Source organism: Sturnus vulgaris, chromosome Z (genome assembly GCF_052056855.1).
Source record: "Sturnus vulgaris isolate bStuVul1 chromosome Z, bStuVul1.hap1, whole genome shotgun sequence".
Taxonomy (NCBI): domain Eukaryota; kingdom Metazoa; phylum Chordata; class Aves; order Passeriformes; family Sturnidae; genus Sturnus; species Sturnus vulgaris.
In genome coordinates this window covers 64845190-64863839 of record NC_142283.1, presented here as the reverse complement: position 1 = coordinate 64863839, position 18650 = coordinate 64845190, and the positions used below count along the sequence as shown (strand labels likewise).

General features: G+C 39.0%; 1 protein-coding gene across 5 annotated transcripts in view; it reads right to left on the bottom strand.

Moving 5' to 3' along the window:
- The window catches only part of SLC38A9 (solute carrier family 38 member 9), a 45970-nt gene that overhangs the window by 6289 nt on the left and 21031 nt on the right, over nucleotides 1-18650 (bottom strand). For all 5 annotated transcript variants that reach the window (XM_014887039.2, XM_088156102.1, XM_088156100.1 and 2 more), the window contains 5 exons: nucleotides 18029-18226; nucleotides 15315-15422; nucleotides 13528-13634; nucleotides 7135-7248; nucleotides 5427-5575 (listed from right to left, as the gene is read on the bottom strand). In XM_014887039.2, the coding sequence (XP_014742525.1) occupies nucleotides 5427-5575; nucleotides 7135-7248; nucleotides 13528-13634; nucleotides 15315-15422; nucleotides 18029-18226 (676 nt within the window). The remainder of the gene's footprint in view (nucleotides 1-5426; nucleotides 5576-7134; nucleotides 7249-13527; nucleotides 13635-15314; nucleotides 15423-18028; nucleotides 18227-18650) is intronic.

Genomic DNA, 18650 nt, shown 5'->3' with positions numbered 1-18650 from the left:
GGAGGCACACCCACGGCAAGTCTTTTATATTCTGTTCTAAGTCTCCATGCTGTCAGCTGGGCAGATGAAGATTTGAGCTCTTTTTTATAAAGGGAATCACTGTTCACCGGCAAAAATCCTGCAATCCCACAAAAATTATAATGGAGAGGAGAAAAAAGAAGATTAAAAGAAAATGCAAGCTTTCCCCTAAGTTTTGCTTTTTTCTCTCCTGGCAAGGTTAACCTTTCAGACTGAAAGAGTGGAGAAACAACCTTTTATGCCAGAAGATTATTAAAGGGCTTGCTCCATTAAGTTCTCTCCCATGAAAGTGGTAGCTACACTTAAGCCACTGAATAGCAGTGACCATATATACCTAATTAACTTTGGTGTCCTCCAAGTAAGAACAATATCAAAAACAGTCAAACCAAACTCTAGCACACGGGAAATTTAGTGACACAAACTGTTTTTAAATCCCCTCGAGTTTTAAGTCTCAGAAGTTCTGGACTCAGCATGGAATCACAGGATGAACACACACAATAAAGGACACTGGAAAGCATTTTGAGAGGTTTCTGTATCTAAAAAATGCATTTTCTTCCTGGAAATCTCACTCAAGTGACATTGGTCAAAAGACAATGAATCACAACTTTTAAGAAGCTAGGCAGAAATTAGATGAAGAGCAGACAAGCGAACATGCATGCAAATAGAAGAAATGTATTTAATTGCATCAGAAGATATATATCTGTGGGAGAACTGGCAGGTCTGCTGGGCTACCATGGAGTAAAGGGAGCATAATCATTAAGGAAAGCTAAGTAATTTTTGTCTATCAGCTTATTTAACCTCTCAGAACAGGAAAGATGTTAAAAAGTTTTTAAAAATCATCAGATGACTGCATAAAGCACTTTATGCACACCATATAATTAATCAAGGGAAGCTCTGGCACAAACATCACTGTAGCCAAGAGTCAGTAACAATAATAAGAAAATTGGCTTTCTGTATATATAAGAAAATCCAGAGTCAAGCAAGAAGCAACAAATAGAGCACATGCATCTGGCCCTAAATCAGCTGTTAAATTACGCTATTACAAACATATCTCATTTTAGAAAAGAAAGCAATTACCCAATACACAGAATTTTGGCCTTCCTTAACAACACCAGGGAGAGCAGAGAGAATGAACAGTTCCTTGGGTTTTGTCCCAGTACATCACTTTCTCTGTTGTAATCTGTATACTTGCATACATTTTGCAAAACAAAAGAAGGAATTAGGATATCTTCTCTCATTTCTGAATCTTTTGTAGGAAGTAGAGAAAGGCTGAAGGATTTGTGGATTGAGTGCACCCTCACCATCAAGCTGTGTATGATGCAGTGGACATGCTGGAGGGAAGGGATGCCATCTAAACGGATCTGGCCAGGCTTGAGAGGTGGGACCATGCAAACCTCAGGGAGTTCAGCAAAGCCAAGTGCCAGGTCCTACACCTGCACTGGGGCCATCCCAGACACACCCACAGGCTGGGCAGAGAAGTGATTGAGAGCAGCCCTGTGGGGAAGGACTCGGGGGTGTGGCTGATGAAAAATTCACCACGAGCCAGCAGTGAGTGCTCCCATCCCAGAAAGCCAAGGGAATCCTGGCTGCATCCAAAGGAACATGGCCAGCAGATTGAGGGAGGGGATTGTGCTGCTCTGCTCTGCTCAGACCCCACCTGGAGCACTGCATCCAGCTCTGGGGTGCCCATTATAAGAGGGACAAAGAACTGCTGCAGCAAGTCCAGAGGAGGGTCATGAGGTTTGCAAGATGACTGGAGCGTATCTCCTATGAAAACAGGCAGAAAAAGTCGGGGCAGTTCAGCCTGGAGAAGAGAAAGTTTTGTGGGACCTCATAGACACCTTCCAGTGTCTGAAGGGGCCTAAAGGGAATCTGGAGAGGGATTCTCTGACAGAAACTGGAGTGACAGGGAAAGGAAAAATGGATACACACTGAAAGTGGGAGATTTAGGTTCCATATATGGAAGAGTGATGGTGATGATACACTGGAACAGGTTGCCGAGGAAACCTGTGGATGCCTCACCTCTGAAAGTGCTCAAGGCAAGTTTGGATGGAGGTCTGACCAACCTGGTCTAGTCAAAGCTGTCCCTGCCATGGCAGGGGGGGTGGGACTAAATGATCAAGGTCCTTTCCAGTCCAAACCACTCTATAATTCTGTGTGAAGACACCTGTAAGAAGACTGCTGTGTCTAGCATATCTACACATGCATTTGATTTTAAGATGGGCAGAGACACAGGTGACTGATACTTGTACATAAGAGCAAGGAGAATTGTCCTTAGAATCAAGGATGCTCTTGCTCTCCTCCTGACTGTTGGAAGACAAGATTCTAATTTTCTTTCAGATAAGTGATCTCCCACTGTTCAGCTTCTGTCTATTGGGAAACCTGGGAGAAAAAAAGTTACATATTGTCTGTTGAAGCTTTTAAATTCAGAGAGGCTGAGCTGTTTCATCACTCAAAACTGTAAGTTAGTAGGATACACTATAGGTACACACAGCAAAGAGTTGTTTACAGGAAAATAGCACTATAGAGTATCTTAAAAGCACAGGACAAAAGACATGAAAATCAAATCTTCAGACAATAAAAGCTCCCTTAAAGATGACTATGTAGTTTCTCATTATAATCCAGTTATAATCCATGGTTTACCAGAAAAAAAGTAGGATATGAACCATGATGTTGCTTCTGGTAGAACTTGCCTTTGATTAGATCAAAAATCAAGACTATAAATTGCAGCACAGCAAACTAGTATCTTGGTACTTACCAGTAATAGATAAAGAAAAAGGGGTAAAACCCAGAGAATTAAATTGATCTAAGCAATGCAATCATTCCCAGGAAATAAACACTATCTGGTAGCCCTGTAAACATTTGCGAGATCAAGCTATTTGCTTTAAATTGCATCCATCCAAAATTCTAAGTACTCCATTTAATAACTTAATTGCTATCTGTTAACGCCATCCACAGCAGCAGCAGGTACCCACACATGAAAATAACTGCTGATGTGAAGAAGCCTGGCTTTTAAAATCAGTGAGCTTCCATGTGAAACAACCAACAGTTTAAAAATGAAGATAGAAAAATTTCTAATGGAGACTTGGAACAAAGCAGAAGGTGTTCCTGTTAGACTTTGTTCTTTTTGTTGGTTTTGTTTGGACAATTATATTCAGAAGGCAAATTTATAACATTTCTCTTAGCTGCAAATAAAACTTAATATAAGAAAGATGCACCTATGAAAAGATATGTGATTTAGCACATAGAGTTACAGGGTTAAATGAGGCTAGGTTGACAATAGAGATCCTGCTCTTTTCCTCCTTTTTTATCCTTTCGGTTCACTATTTCACAAAATTTCTTCACTATTTGGTTCACTATTTTTCACAAAAATTTTCTCCAGGCACGTGACCCAGGATATTCTCCTCCACATATTCACCTTATATAGACATCTAAGAGGTAAAGCATGAATCTCTGCAGGTCAATCTTCTTATTGCCCAAGAGCTGTTAGCCCTGATTAATGAGAACGTTGAGAAAAGAAGCCAAGTATATTCAACTTTTAGTATAGTGCTCATTTTCCTACACTAAGAGCCACAGAACTTAATATTTTCAAGTAGGTCCTTCAGAGTCAATCAACAGGCTCTCCAGTAAAACACCAACCTATGTCAGTAAGAGCAACATCTTCATATTTGCAAAACATTTTCCTACAAAAGCAGCTCTGGGAAAAAACAAAAACACTGAAGCTTTTCCTAGTGAGGTGACAAAGTGCTACTAAAAGAGCTTTGTCAGCTTAGGTGACTGGTGAGAAACAGTCATGAAGACACGTTTCATAACCAGGTAGTGAATCTTTACTATCCTCTCAGAGACATGTCCTGTGCTTGCTAACAGCCTTCAGTAAGTCTTTGCTGCATAGAAAAAAACAAGGGCTGACCTTGTAAATGCACAGAAGCCAGAGCCTGAAGGTTAATTGAGTGATTTCTGGTGCCATATTTGAGACACCTGGGATGCTAGAGAGCGAGAGAGCCCATCAGTCAGAATATGCTACCTTATCACTACAGGTTGGAGAGACTTATATAGCTTCCTAGAAACCATTTTTGACTTCTCAGAAGCTTTAAATATTTCACTACAAGGAGTCTTAAAAAATAAATTTAAAAATGAGTGAAGCTACCCACAGGACATCCTGGAGACAAGAATCAAGCAAGTATCTGCATCATCAAATTTGTCATACTATGAAGGCTTAAAACAGCAAGCTGGAATTAAACTGAGAAGAGACTGGCATACAGCTGTAGGTTCTAGGAGAGGCCATGAGGGAAATGAAAACCATTCTGGTCAGAGAGTAACTAGAGGGAGGAGATAGGAAAAGGCACATCCACGTAATATAAAGGACAAGACTATTTCCCAGTGGCTGCGAAATCCATCTTTAGCACTTAAATAAATGGCCTTGTTTCCAACAGTAACTTGCAGCAGTTCCTAAAAATCTCAACATTGAACTGCATACAATTCAGAGTCAAAAAAAGCAGGCACTTATTTCACTGCCTAATTTTAGGCATTCAGTTTCTAGAATTTCTCATACCTATTTTAGGACTCAGAAGAAACCTGAAACTTGGAACAACATCTCTGAAGACCTGAACTGCTGATGCCACAGAGGAAATACACATTCCTTCCTGAGATTTTTTTTTCCTTTCTTCCATCAACAGTAATTCACAATACAAAATAAGAAACTTGGAGATAAATGGCAACTTCTCAGCTGTGACAATTTCAGTACTCCAGTACTCCAAATATAAATACCCTAGGTTTTATTTAAAAAACCAAACTAAAACTGAAATCTGCATCAGCTCTTCCCTGAAGCAGAGACACTTTACAAATGCAAGGGTGTGGCTCATTTCTGAAATTAGCATGTGAAAAGCTATTTTTATAAGCATAGCAGCTGCCCAGATAATACAATTAACAACTCACTTAGCTATTACTCTATTCAAAAACAGATGGATGATTACTAATCATGCACAATCAAAACAAAGATGGCATGCTGAAAGGTTACTATCTGGAGTATATGTTTTTCACAGCTTAAGGATTGCTAAATGAAATACTTCTGGACTAAACCATTTTTTTCCTGTACAACTTTTCTTTTGCCATATAATTGCCTAACACAAAGGGACTCTGTTGACAAAATCTCCTATTTATTGACAGAATGAAGAACTAAACTAAAAGAATCCCCCCTTATTCTGCTCTGGCAAGCTGTACCAGTCCTGATCTGCAGGCAAGTTTGTTTAGTGTGCCTATTCACTCTGACTCTTTAAACTCTGTGAAACCAGCTTATGAAATGTACCCAGTGTACAAAGAAAATCCCCCAAAACCTAGCCAAATTTCTGACAACAGAAAGCCAGTTAAGCAAAGTGTGCAAAACTATTGTCAAGAAACAGACTTCTTACCTTGGGTAAGCATTTCCAAAAAACTGTCTTAACAGCTGAACTCGCACCAGATAGCCCAACAGTGGGTATACAGTCATCATTTGGAACAGCAGAAATATTCTTGCAACAAATGACATGACGTCATCACTGGGAAAGTTATCTAGAAAATTCTAAACATATAAGTAATGTTACATATCAATGGTGACTTGTTTACATGCATTTGCTGGTTTTTAATATCTGTGTACCAGAAAGAAGGGGATAAAATCCAAACAACTACAATTCCTAAATGAACTCCATTACATGAAAAACCCTCTCCCTCTTATATAACTACCTTGCCACCAAATTACAACCAATTTTTGAATATTACTAGGCTGATGTCAATGTTAATGTTAGTATAACGTAAGGAATTACTTTCTGATCTTCTGAACACCCTCAAATAATCCAGGCTGTGAAAGGGCTATCTGACCTTTTAGGCAGATGGATTCATATGCATCTATTATCTGTCCTATCATACCTACTTATTAAAAACAGTTATTTAGTGAGTAAAACTGCATTACATACAAATGAGGAAGGGATCGTACACTACTAGTGGGAACATCTGAAAAAGTATTATAAGACTTAAATATCATAGAAATACATGTATGGTTTCATAAGTACCTGAGATAACTACAGAAAATAAATGGGAAGAAAATCACTCATTATCTGTTATTTAACTTTGGATTTCATCCTGTGGAATCCTGTGGTTAAAAAAAATAATTTCATGGTTTAACAGTGGTACCAGTTCTAACTAATCCACACTCAGAGGAAGCCTTTAAATGCTGCCTTACTGCTAAATATTATGCCAGAGCTATAGAACATATAGAGCATATAAAATGGATCCCTCACTGATAACTGCTATCTCTGAAGCAATTTAGGGTGTGGAAATCAGCTTTACCTATAAGGAGATAAGAGTTTTTAGCTTTCACAGAATATTACATGTGGTGCTAATATCTGAAGAACTGCAGGCAAGGCTCACCAGAATGTCAGACTCCAGACTGTCAGACTTAAAATATAATTGCAGTGAGGACTCCTATCTAAGCAAGCTTACTTTCACATTCTATTTCTTCTGGAATCCCAATGAGTCACTGCACACATTTCTCAGAATTAAAGATGCTAAAGAAATGAAAAGCTCAATTGTTCACTTGTTAATTTTGGTCCTTCATCACTTTCACAGAGTATTTATTAGACATTTGTTTTCCACCAAAATATTCACCATGGATCTCCTGGAGTGGGTCCAGCTCAGGGCTACAAAGATGATCAAGGGATTGGAGCACCTCTCTTACAAGGAAAAGCTGACGGAGCTGGGCCTGCTCCTGTTGTACCTCATCAAAGTATATATACAGGTATCTGAAAGGAGGGTGTCAGGAGGATGGACCTGGCTCTTCTTGGTGGTGCCAAGCAACAGGACAAGAGGCAATGGGCAGAAACTGATGCACAGAAAGTTTCAGCTGAACATGAAGAAAAAATTCTTCACAGTGTGAGTGACTGTGCACTGGAACAGATTGTCCACTGGAGTTCTGGAGTCTCTCTCATCGAAGATATTCCAGAACCATCTGGATGCAATCCTGTGCCATATGCTCTGGGACAGCCCTGCTTGAGCAGGGAGGTTGGACCAGATGACCCACTGTGGTCTCACCAAAAAACCCATTTTGTGATTCCATTAAATGCATACTGCAGTAAAATATCTCACCTGTTCAATACATTCTTTGGATAACGGTGGAGAAGGAAAAGATGCAAAAATTATCACTCCAACATACAGATATGTTAGTCCAACCAGGAAGTATGCAATAGAGAGGTCTCTCACCTGAGGAAAAACAAGATTTATTTTGGCCAGCCAGCACTTACACACAAACCCAGATGAAATAAAAACCTCGTAAAAAAATTTCTATTTCATATATCACTGGTACTTTTATATGCATTACTTCTTCATATTTACTACTATCACTTGTACATTTTTATTTTTACTTCCTACTACTTGAATGGAGGCTCTGATCAGATCAGAAAGCTGGAAGGAGATACCCCAAAGTGGAATTAGACAAGTATTATTTATCTCTCAACTTTCAAAAAATGCACCATGAAAGAGATATGCCAAGAGATGTAGCATATTCTTCCTGATGCATAAACATACACTAGTTATTAAAACAAACAGGAAATTCCTTCTACTTTCATACATTCACCTATTCCTATTAAGACCCTCAGGACACAAACACAGTTGTCCAAGACAAAAAGCCCAGCAACGCCCTATGCTATATTTCTTGCCATGAATAAAATCTTGCAATCAAAGATATCAGCCCACCCAACTGCAGATATAGTACAAAGGAACTTAATCAAAAGTTTTAAGGAAAGAGCATTGAAGCTAGGGTTATAAATCCACACTTAACCACACTACATAAACTTAAGTATGGATTTAAACCTAAACTTCAATGTTCAGTTGTGAAAATTTTGGCTCTCTTTATAAAATATAGAATATATACAAGTATTTTACATTACACAAAAATAATTACACATTTATTACAGGAAAACCACTGGCAAAACCAATTAATTACTTTATGGAACTAGAGAATCCACATATACATCAGACTGATCTCACAGCAGTCTACTTGGTGACTTATTCTTCTACATAAATTCCTTCCTTTGGAAATAAAGAGGGAGACCATTTGTTTCTAGTTATTAACAAACCAAATTCTGTATGAGGTTATATTACAGTACAAAACACTCATCACCTTGCAGCAAACTATTTGTTCAGCTGCTGCTAATCATCAGCTTCTTAAAGGATTACTAGTAATGTTTCAATACATGACCCTATTTTCCTAAGACTGAGAAGCAAGTCTTACTAGTTCAGGCATAGCATCAAATTATTAGGATTATACTGGTTTCCAGACCAGGGTGATAATTTTCACCTACAGCTAGCTCACTGAGCACGAGCTAAGCTTCTCCACATCTGTGCATGAAAATGTTTCCCTAAGTGCTTCTTCACACTATCTTGTTAACAGAAGGAGCATATCTTACACCACTCCAGGCTATGCCAAGAGTAAGGCAATCCCTGAGGAAAGTATAAAATGCTAGATTATGAGTTTTGAGAGAAATTCAAATGGAAGTCAGTTTTTGGTGAAAGATGTGGAATCTCCTATTCATTTTGCCAGTGTTTTTGGGGTAGAAGATTGCTGTCTGATGAGGAATATTATTTGCTCTTAAAGGCTGATGGGAAAAGGTATCTGTGTGCTTTGAACACATTCCAGGGTGGCCTTCAAGCTCCCAGCAGCTGCACATTTCTAGCTGCAACCTCTTCCTCCTACTGACTAGTTAAATGCTCAAGAAAGACGATTGCCTAGACTTCACCCTCCTCATACTGGTCATTGAGTAAGGACTATCGACTTTCATCAGAAGCTGAAAAGTAGCCTTTAAATTGCATGCAGAATTTCTCCTCATGACATGAGAAGTTGCACAGGTTTTTTTATAACATCTACATCTTCAGAAGCACCAGTGCCCATCCATCCTAAGAACTGATTTTAAAGATTCTAAATATGAGCATCTGAATTTCTTATAGGTATTTCTTACAGTAACTTCCATTAACTGCAGTACTCAGAGACACAGTAAGGCTGTTTTGCAAAAGATACAGACTCTCATCCCTTGAGAACAGGACTTCAAAAATTTTTCAAAACGTATCCAAGACTTTCTTAATCCACGTCATCTGGCAAAATCTGCTTTAAATCTGGTGTTTTAGGTGTAGTCCTAATGCATTAAAACAGAATAGTAACTTACAGTTGTTATTTGTACTTTGCCTAACTATAGAACACGTAAGTTCTAGAACCAACTGTAAAACTATTTTTGCTGTGACATGTGCATGCAGTTGTGAGGGCAAGAGATCTGAAATAAAATTCTTACTGCTTCCTTTGGACATGAAAAATGGTCGATAGGTGGTGTGCTAATATCTCCAACAGGTACTAGGACCAGTACTAATCAGTTCATGTTTCTAGAGTTCTTAAGGGTGTATGATTTAATCTGCACTGAAACTAAGTGCTGAGATAATTTTGATAATTTATTTTCATAGCACGTAACACAACAGGCTTTTATCTCCAGGTGCTGTCACCACACAAGGAGTACACAGATTTTGATTTCAATAAGCTACTAAAATAGAAATAGCCAACTTGAAAACCCAGATTTATTTTTTTCTCAAACATCCATTCTCTCCCTTCCAAACATATGCTGCTGCGTATAAGATGGTTATCTTTGTACGACAACATGTGTTTACACAATAGGAATATCTTTTGATTAATGTTCATCATTCCTCAAGAGACCTGGGTTCACTCCCTAAAGACCTCGACAGTACTGTTTAGACAGCATAATTCCAGATAAAATCAATGGACATATGCGAAGAGACAAAAGGATAATTTTAAGTAAGAGCAATAACTACACTTTTTTATTTTAAATTTGAACGGGAGGCATTTACATACAAAATGGACATTGCTGTGGTGAAAGCTGCCTAAGCATAAGAACATAGCAATTCTTACAGCCACAGTTTAAGAATCAAACTTGTAGAAAAAATAATGTTGGAAGTAGGAAGTATTTATAGAATCATGGTGGAAGTCTCAAAATAAGTATCTAAGGTAACATGCAGGTCACAGTCCACAAGGATCACAGCCTGACACCTGACAAGCCCTTGTCAAATACACCTGAAGTAACAGGCAAATTTTCAGACAGAGCTTGAAGGACACATGTTAGCTGCAATTACTGCTGACAAGGAGCTCTCCTGGTCAGATCCACAGAACAAAGTGTTAGAAGTTCCACTGGAAGAAGAGAAAATTGGGTGACCTAGGCTGGCAGCAGCAGTAGAACAAGGGACGTTATCACCCTCCTAACAAAAGGATGAGTCTGATAAATTAGGTGGAGCTAACAAAGACAACCCTGAAAGTACAAGACATTGCACCACACTCACAGTCAGTACTCAGGTTCTGGCCAGACCTGCAAAGGAATTTGACACGGCACAGAGAAGGCTCTGTGGCTCTATGGACATTGCTTATGTGGTGCTGCAAAGAACAGGCTACTTCCAGGCCTTGATTTATCTATTGAATGACATGGAGGAAACAGTTCACTTCCTTCCTCAATACCAGTGAAAGCTAGTTGGTGGAGTTGCTTCCTGGATGGAGAAGCCTGTATCAGTGCTTAGTAATGATTACCACATTTGAAATACGTTTAGGTCATCTCATGCCAGATTAGTCTCTTCTCAAGAGAGATGCTGTCTCTCTAATATCTCAACAGAACTTTGATCTAGATCCTAAAAACAGACTTCATCTGTTCATGCATCAAGGACAAGTGGTAACACTTAATTGGGTGACAAAAAGAAAAGCACTTCACCAGGAGGGATGATGCTGTGCATAATTTTTGTGGAAAGAAAAACCAACGGTATGGCACCATCCATAGAAGCTCACTCTGTTTACAGGGAATAAAGTGTTTTAACACTGCAGAAAATAAGTACCACTTAGAGCTCCATGCCTTCTGCAGTTAATACCTAGACAAAAAACATCTTCCCAATAACAGCCTTTCTCCCAGGTACATCCACAAACAAATGTTAGGAGACAGCACTAGTGTATTCATACCTGTAGATCATGGTGGGCTTGTGTAACATCTGTACTGCTGCTCAGAGAAACTGATCACAGACATGAATCAGGAAAAAAACAACCAACCAAAACCCACAGTTAAACTCCTTTTTGTGGCTGGGTTACATTTCCTATGCAAGTTGTTTTCAAACCATTTGACTGAGCACTGTACAAAAACTTACACTGATAAATGCAAGGAGGCAGCAACAGTGGGAGATGGGACCAGGAAACTCAATTCTGCAGACTGAACTGCAGACTAAAAACCTGCTCACAGGGCTTCTCCAGGCTGTGCTGCTAACATGTGGCTTACTCTGGTGCGCTGCTCTTTTCTCACACCCACACCACTGTACAGGAATAGCGGCCAGAGCAGTCCTCCCCCATGTGTGTTTTAGCTTTGGGCTGTGATGCACGCCTGTGACCAGAATGGAAGCTGCTATTGTTTTGAATTTCTGACTCCATAAGAGGAATGTTATTGTTTGTCTTACTTTTTTTCACCTCCCCAAAGAGTTGTTCTATGACCACTAGTTTCAGCAAGTTTTGTTCAAGACTAAAACAGTGCTTATCCAGATTGCCAAGTTCCCTGCCTTTTCACAGACCACTACTGGAAGTGACATGTTAACAGGTCGATAAATAAAACAGTGAAGTTTTTATCCATAGAGTTATATCAGCATCAGCCCATCAGATAGTGAGAGAAGAAAGCATCTTGTAAATATATGGAAAAAACCCCCCACAACTTATGACAGAGAGCAGACCCCTATACATATGGAAATACCCCACTTAGCCCAGCAGCTTAGTGACATCATCACCAAACAGCTCTTCCAGAGCATAGATACTTCATTAACATTTGCAAAGCACTTTTGAGACCTAGGTGAAAGGCTCCCATACAGCTACAAAAGGAAAAGAGATCTCCGGCCAAATAAAACTACTACAAGAACTACACAGAGATTTGTTTTGCAATTAAAATTTTTTCCTGCCATACTTCAGAGGTGTACTTTCTGAGCAATTTGAACATTCTTCTGGAATGCTGATTTTTTCAAGGGCTTGAGATCCATGCTAGGGCTGACTTGGAAATTCAACTTAAGCTCCAGGAAGGGTATTAGAAAAGCTAATTCAAATGCAGGCAGCAGTTTCTTCCTCCTTCACACAGGAAAAACAAGCTGGAGAACACTCCAGGTGCTGCTTTTTGCATCTGATTGCTTGCTCTGATGTAAATGGAGGGGGAAAATACACGGAAAAACCTTGAAGATGGAATGAGGGTATTAGGCCTCCTCTGCATATAGAGCTGATTGCTGGAGATCTAGTCTTTAGAATTTGAAAGCCACATTATAAAGAAATCTTCCCCTTCTCTACGTTCTAAGATTTTCTTAAGGGAATCGAGAAAAAGCTTACTTAGCTTTCTCTGCCCAGACCTCCAGCTGTTAAACTAATTTCTGAGAAGCCCAGTAAGTCCCCAGAAGCTTCCTGGAGGAGAATTCATGACTCTTTTGCAGATATGGTCATTCGCAAGCTGATCCTGATTCACAGGTACAAGGAAGTAACTATTTAGATTTCTAAAGCCTAAGAGGCCATCTTATTGCATTGGTACATAATCTGCATTTCACTGTCAAATAATCAAATCTCATATATTGTATCTGATATGTTATATAGGCATCTGGCTCTCAGTGGCACGGATTGACTAGGGGGACAAGATGACATCCAGAGGTTCCTTACAACTTCAAGCATTCTGGGATTCTATGATGTCGTATCAGTTTTTCATACAGCTAGTATTTTAAAATCTTTTATGTTATTGCAGGTATTTACAGCTAACATTTTAATGAAGCTGGAAAAGAATCCTTGGAAGTAGGGAGGAAAAGATAAAATAATAAAAGTAATAAGAGTAAAAGTTACTCTCAGACTCTGTGTATTGTGTTTACTCCATCTGGTATGCTATAATGGAAAGATATTAATAAAGAATGCAGTTCCATCTGGAGAAGCAGTGCTTAACTTTTTCAAGGGCAAAGCACCAGTCCAAAGACTATATATCACAAATCCTCCTGATCCAGGCTTCAACTTACAGGATTTCCTAAATTGTGCCAAGTTTCTCTATGGACCTTGACTAGAATTGTGAGACAAAACTATTGAAGCAACTGTAAGAAAAGGTACTACCTAGACCCCAAAACTACTGTTTGAGATTCTACTAAGATCAGTCCTGTACCAAACATTTTCCACCATTTTTCATTCTAAAATTGGTCAGTTTTCATTGGGTCCTACAACTCTGTCACGTCATCTACCTCTTGTGTGCAGTTTGGCCATTTAATACCAGCTTGACCAAAAGTAAGTTTGGGGCATTCCTCAGGGCTTTTATGTGAATAAATTTGTAATTTATCTGTCACTCCCTCATAGCAAGGAAAAGAATGTGTAACTTTCTTCTTATAAAATCACAGGAAAAAATTACTGTTGTCTGGCAATCTAGAAATAAATGAGCACAGTCTTGTGAAGATACTTACATTGTTTTCTTGATTCCTGTTATTCTGAAGAAGTGTGATGACACAATTGTGGATGAAGAAAGCAAGTGTTAGAACCCCTGTGAGCTGAGGGAACAGAATTCTAAACTCTAAATGAAGGAAAAAAAAGTGTTTTAAAATTACTTATTTGAAACAAGCAATGCCAAAATGCAGATGACATACAGTGCAGAAAGGCAGAGCAATTTCTTATCATGCTTTACAGCATGTATGAAAAAATTTGTTTCTTGTCTCTATGGGAATAGCATTGTTCTGCTTTTTTAATACTCAAAAGATGTTCACAATATGATGGTTCTGGAAGTGCTGCAAATGGTCTAGGAATTCACCAATGCATAGTATTAAAGCATCACATAGTTGGTATTACCTAAAAACATATGTACTCATCAGAGTGCTAACAGCAATTAGAGATCCCTAAGATAACTCAGCTTCTGAGAAGCATCTGGAAATATAGCATGATACTCTTCAGAGGTTCACAAACCCTTACAGAAAAAAACACAGAGAGTTCCATGCAAACATATTTAAAACAGACTTCTATAAAGTGCTATAAAGTTAGGAAAGTATGCAACTAATGGAGGGCTTATCCAAACTGAAAGAATAAGCTTTCCCTAGAGCTAGTTTCACTGTACCTTCAATACCTAATTAGAATGATGCACTACTGACAGAATTGAGAGTGCAACCAACATCTGAGCTCGAATTCCAGGCTCGTTTTCCATCCACTACTTCAATCTCAATTAAAAAAAGCAAACTGACAGTTTCAGAATCTCTCGGTAGCTGTATTTGTATGCATTAGCTACATGTTTTGTCTATCTCCTAGCAATCCTAGGAGTTTTTGCCAAATTAATCAAACTACTGGGTGCTCTACTTTTCAATGGCCTGTAGCATATATGTCACTATAACTAATTTTTCTCACTTGTTTTAAGAACAGAAGTGATACTATTCCAATGTACAGGATACTGCTCCCTGGAACTAACTGGTCATAAAATTTTGCTTATTGTAAAGATTGGGGAAAAACCAGCTAGGACCTAACCCTGGTTCTCTTATTCCAGGTTTCTTAAAGAAGAAACTGTTCTATTTAGGCTATCTGTCCAAGTAATACCAAATGCCACTTGTTTAAGATATATAATCTTAAGATAATATATCACAGAGTAATTTTTAACAGTAATTTGGAAAGAACAAGTAGCCATCAAACAACTTTCAAGAAAATAAAAACATACTGATGGGTATTGATGGGATAAAAACAGCTAATGGATGTTTGAAAGAGAAGGGCTACCAAGATTATTGCCTAAGTAGAGAGAGATAGACCGGGAAGTACAGGAAAACTACTTGCAAATTATGGTGAATGAGCTATTTCATTTAAGCAAGACATTGTGTGGGGAACTTAGAGCACCCTTAACAGTCAGTCTGTCTACAGTTTGTAATTTTTAATTGCTACTGAAACAGGCATGATCTGAAATTGTTGCAACCAGAATTTAAAATAACATAGGTGAAACAGGACTATGGCAAGCTGTCTGTCACAAGCTATATGTTGAAGATTCCTCTGATAGGCAGTCCTCCTCTTTCCCATGTTGATATTGTCTTTTAACTAAGGAATATCATGGGGAAAGAGACTCCTTGCCACTTTGTCCAGAGGGATCTTTTCTTTACTTGCAATACCAGACAGCATTTCCTCACTTTATTTATGTCTCTGAGGTGTTAAATGGTGATGAGTAAAAAAAAAAAAATCTTAAAACACACCAAATATAAGCTTCACTACTGCATTTTAACTATCTTACCTGGTACGAAAAATTCATTTCCTGTAAACCAGTTGAATTCTAAGTGTATTCCCAGATGAACAGCCTTTACTGTAACCAGAAAAACTAAGTAGACAACTGAAACTGTACCTGGAAAAAAACAAGATCCAAATAAATACCATGATATAGTAGGAAGTATTTATGCAGGATTTAATTTCTGTTCCATCCATCTAGTTACTAGTAGTCAAACATTTATGGTTGGTATTCATTCCTAACGGAAGACTAGATCTAAACTTTTTCTTTACTTCTCTTATAGGTCAGAGAGAAAAAATAATGCACATGCACACAATGTAAACTTCCTGCAAGTTTAATATTTCCCAGGTGCTGGTGATAGCAGATGAAGTACCCTGTAATCCCTGTTGCTGGGCAGGTAGGAAGGTCTTTAGGCACTAATAGACCAGTTCCAGCTTCCACTGCCAGGATTTCAGTCTAAGCTTAGACAGTGTTGATCACAGTACTCCAGCTATTACAATGTCCATCTAGCCACTGACCTTTTGAACCAAACAGCTCAATGGAAAATGAAATTACTTCACTTATGAATTTCACACTGGGAGCTAGAAGTTGATAATGACATTTCAACTACTACTGATTAAAACATTGTGTTAATTGTAATTTTGGATAATCTTTATTATAATACTAGATTTGCATTCCATCTCATTGGTTCAGAGGCAGCCAGCAGTACTCTGCACAACTAAAGGACAACAAATGAAACCACAGATAGGTATAATGCTTGCTGTGTATACCGTAGGATGGAGGGTCTTGTGGGGATACAGTCTTGCGTCAGACCATTTGAAAGAGACAAGAGGAGAATAGTAACTAAATAATAATAGTAACTAATAGTAACTAAAAATTGAAGGAAAGTGAACAACAAGAATTAAGGCTACTGCAATGAACCTCGTGGCCAGGAAGGCTGCTAGTGAGCAGAGAACACGCTGTAAGTAACCAAAGACAAAAACCCAGTTTTAACAGTTTAGAATATTCCATGGGTATCAAGATAAACAAAACTTTACAGCATCTCAAAATTGCCTTCAATTTTTTCTTGTCCTATAAACTTCAATGTTTACAAAAATTAAGGCAATTTTGAACAGCTTCTGAGTAAATAATCTACTGAAGCGATAGTAATAATCATTAATAATCTACTGAAGCGATGAGTAATTAATATTCTGGGTTTTAAATTTCTAATGTTATATCTACCTACATAAAACCCACACCTTTTGCACAGAAGCAATTTAGTGGTTTCAGTAAGAGCAGATCCAAGCTCTGATGAAGTATCACTATGGAACAGATGAACAAATTAGACCTTCAAATCTCTGTCCTCTACCTCCTTTACAATGCATTTCCAACTTTTTCGACCTCTGATCCCCATCTAGTTTTCTTTTTCTCTTCATTGTGAGCTTCAGTGTTATCCCTCAGACCTCTTCAACTCCCTGAACTGGCCAGCTCCACCTGTCATGCATATGCTTTACTCACTTTATCAGCCTCACCCACCCTGGCCTTCTACCTCAAGTCATGGAAGCAGGAAGTCACAATTGTTTCCTCTGCAGCAGAGGAGTCCACAATATTGGAAGTTGGGACAAAGAACAGCAGGAGGTCATACTGACTGACTGATATTGTGATTAATTAATCACCTGCCTGGCAGAAAATTACTTCAGATCAGAAGCAACTTCTGGTTTGAAATGTTATACTAGAGGAGGAAGAGTATGTCTGACTATACCAAGTGTATGTATCAAATGCTGCACAGTAGTATGCATAGAACCATTTGGGAAGATCTGCTATAGATGTAATGGAATTTGCTTCACAGGATTATCAGGCAAGAAAAAGTAAGAAAAATTAACTCCTTATACCCATAAGATTCAAGCAAAGCAGCACACAAAGCCTGTGGGGCTAACAAACCAACTGGCAACCCACTTCAAGGCACAATATGGGCTGCCAGAAAAATACTGAAACAGTGGCTGGAAAGCTGCCTAATGGAAAAGGACCTGGAGGTGCTGGTTGACAGCAGCTGAACATGGGCTGACAATGTGCTGATGGGTGGCCAAAAAGGCCAACGGCATCCTGGGCTGGATCAGCAATAGTGTGGCCAGCAGGAGCAGGGCAGGGATTGTCCCCCTGTACTCAGCTCTGGTGGGGCTGCTCCTGTGACATGAATATTGCCAGTTTTGGGCCCCTCAAGATAAGAAGGACATTGAGATGCTGGAAGTGTCCAGGGAAAAGAAATTAAGCTAATGAAAAGTCCACAGCACAAATTCTATGAGGAGCAGCTGAGGGAGCTGGGGGTGTTTATCCTGGAGAAAAGGAGGCTCCGGTGACTTTAACACTCTCTACACCTGCCTGAAAGGAGGACGTAGCCAGATGAGACTTGATCTCTTTTCCCAGGCAACAGGATGAGAGGACATGGCCCCAAGCTATGCCAGGGAACGTTCAGATTTGGAAAATGTTCTTCTCGGAAACGGTTGCCAAGAATTGGAACAGGCTATTCAGAGAAATTATTGAGTCAGCATCCCTAGATATATTGAAAAATTATGGAAATGGTTTAGTGGTGGACTTGACAGTGTTGCATTAATGGTCGGACTTAATAACCTTACAGACTTCTCCAAATGAAACGATTTATGATTCTACTCACTGGAGTAGTTTTCACTGTCTTCTATACACTTCAGTTACAATGAACCAATGCTTCAGTAGTATTTGTTACCTACCTAGGACATTAAACTTCGCAAAGAAGGATGGAGACTTCAGATTGAGCAGGGGTAGAAGAACTGCAATAAGGTAAAGCGGTACTGTTTGTGATTTGTCCCACCATTCCTCAAAGAGTTCAAAACCTGTTCTGTTGCCAGAAGAGAACATCACACTCCTGTTCTGTGGTGGGTGATCACTAGCAGCACTTGGACAAATGACTGGAAGAAAGGAAAAGAAAAATATCCTCAGATGAAAAGGGATTTACTTGCACAGAATATTCACAGCCAAGATCCCACAATTGATGGTGTGTTTTATCTACAGAAAACTGCTCAAGTGCAATGTTCAGTATCTCAATTCCTAACTTCTGCTTGTTTTTTTTAATCAGGAATTCATTGCTAAGATTCCACTGCTAAGCACCTTGCACTCTAATCTGACAGTATTACAGTTTTTCCAGCTGATCACAACAAAGATGGTAATTTATCTGAAGCCCAAGTTGTGATACAGGATCATCCTTCAAGGTACATACCTATAATGAGGCCTGTTCAGTGCCTATGTGCACCTACTGGAAGCAAGTCACAGCAATGCTGCCCTGCATCTGGCTGCATATTTAGCATCCTAATCTGTCCCTGCACACTTCAGTAA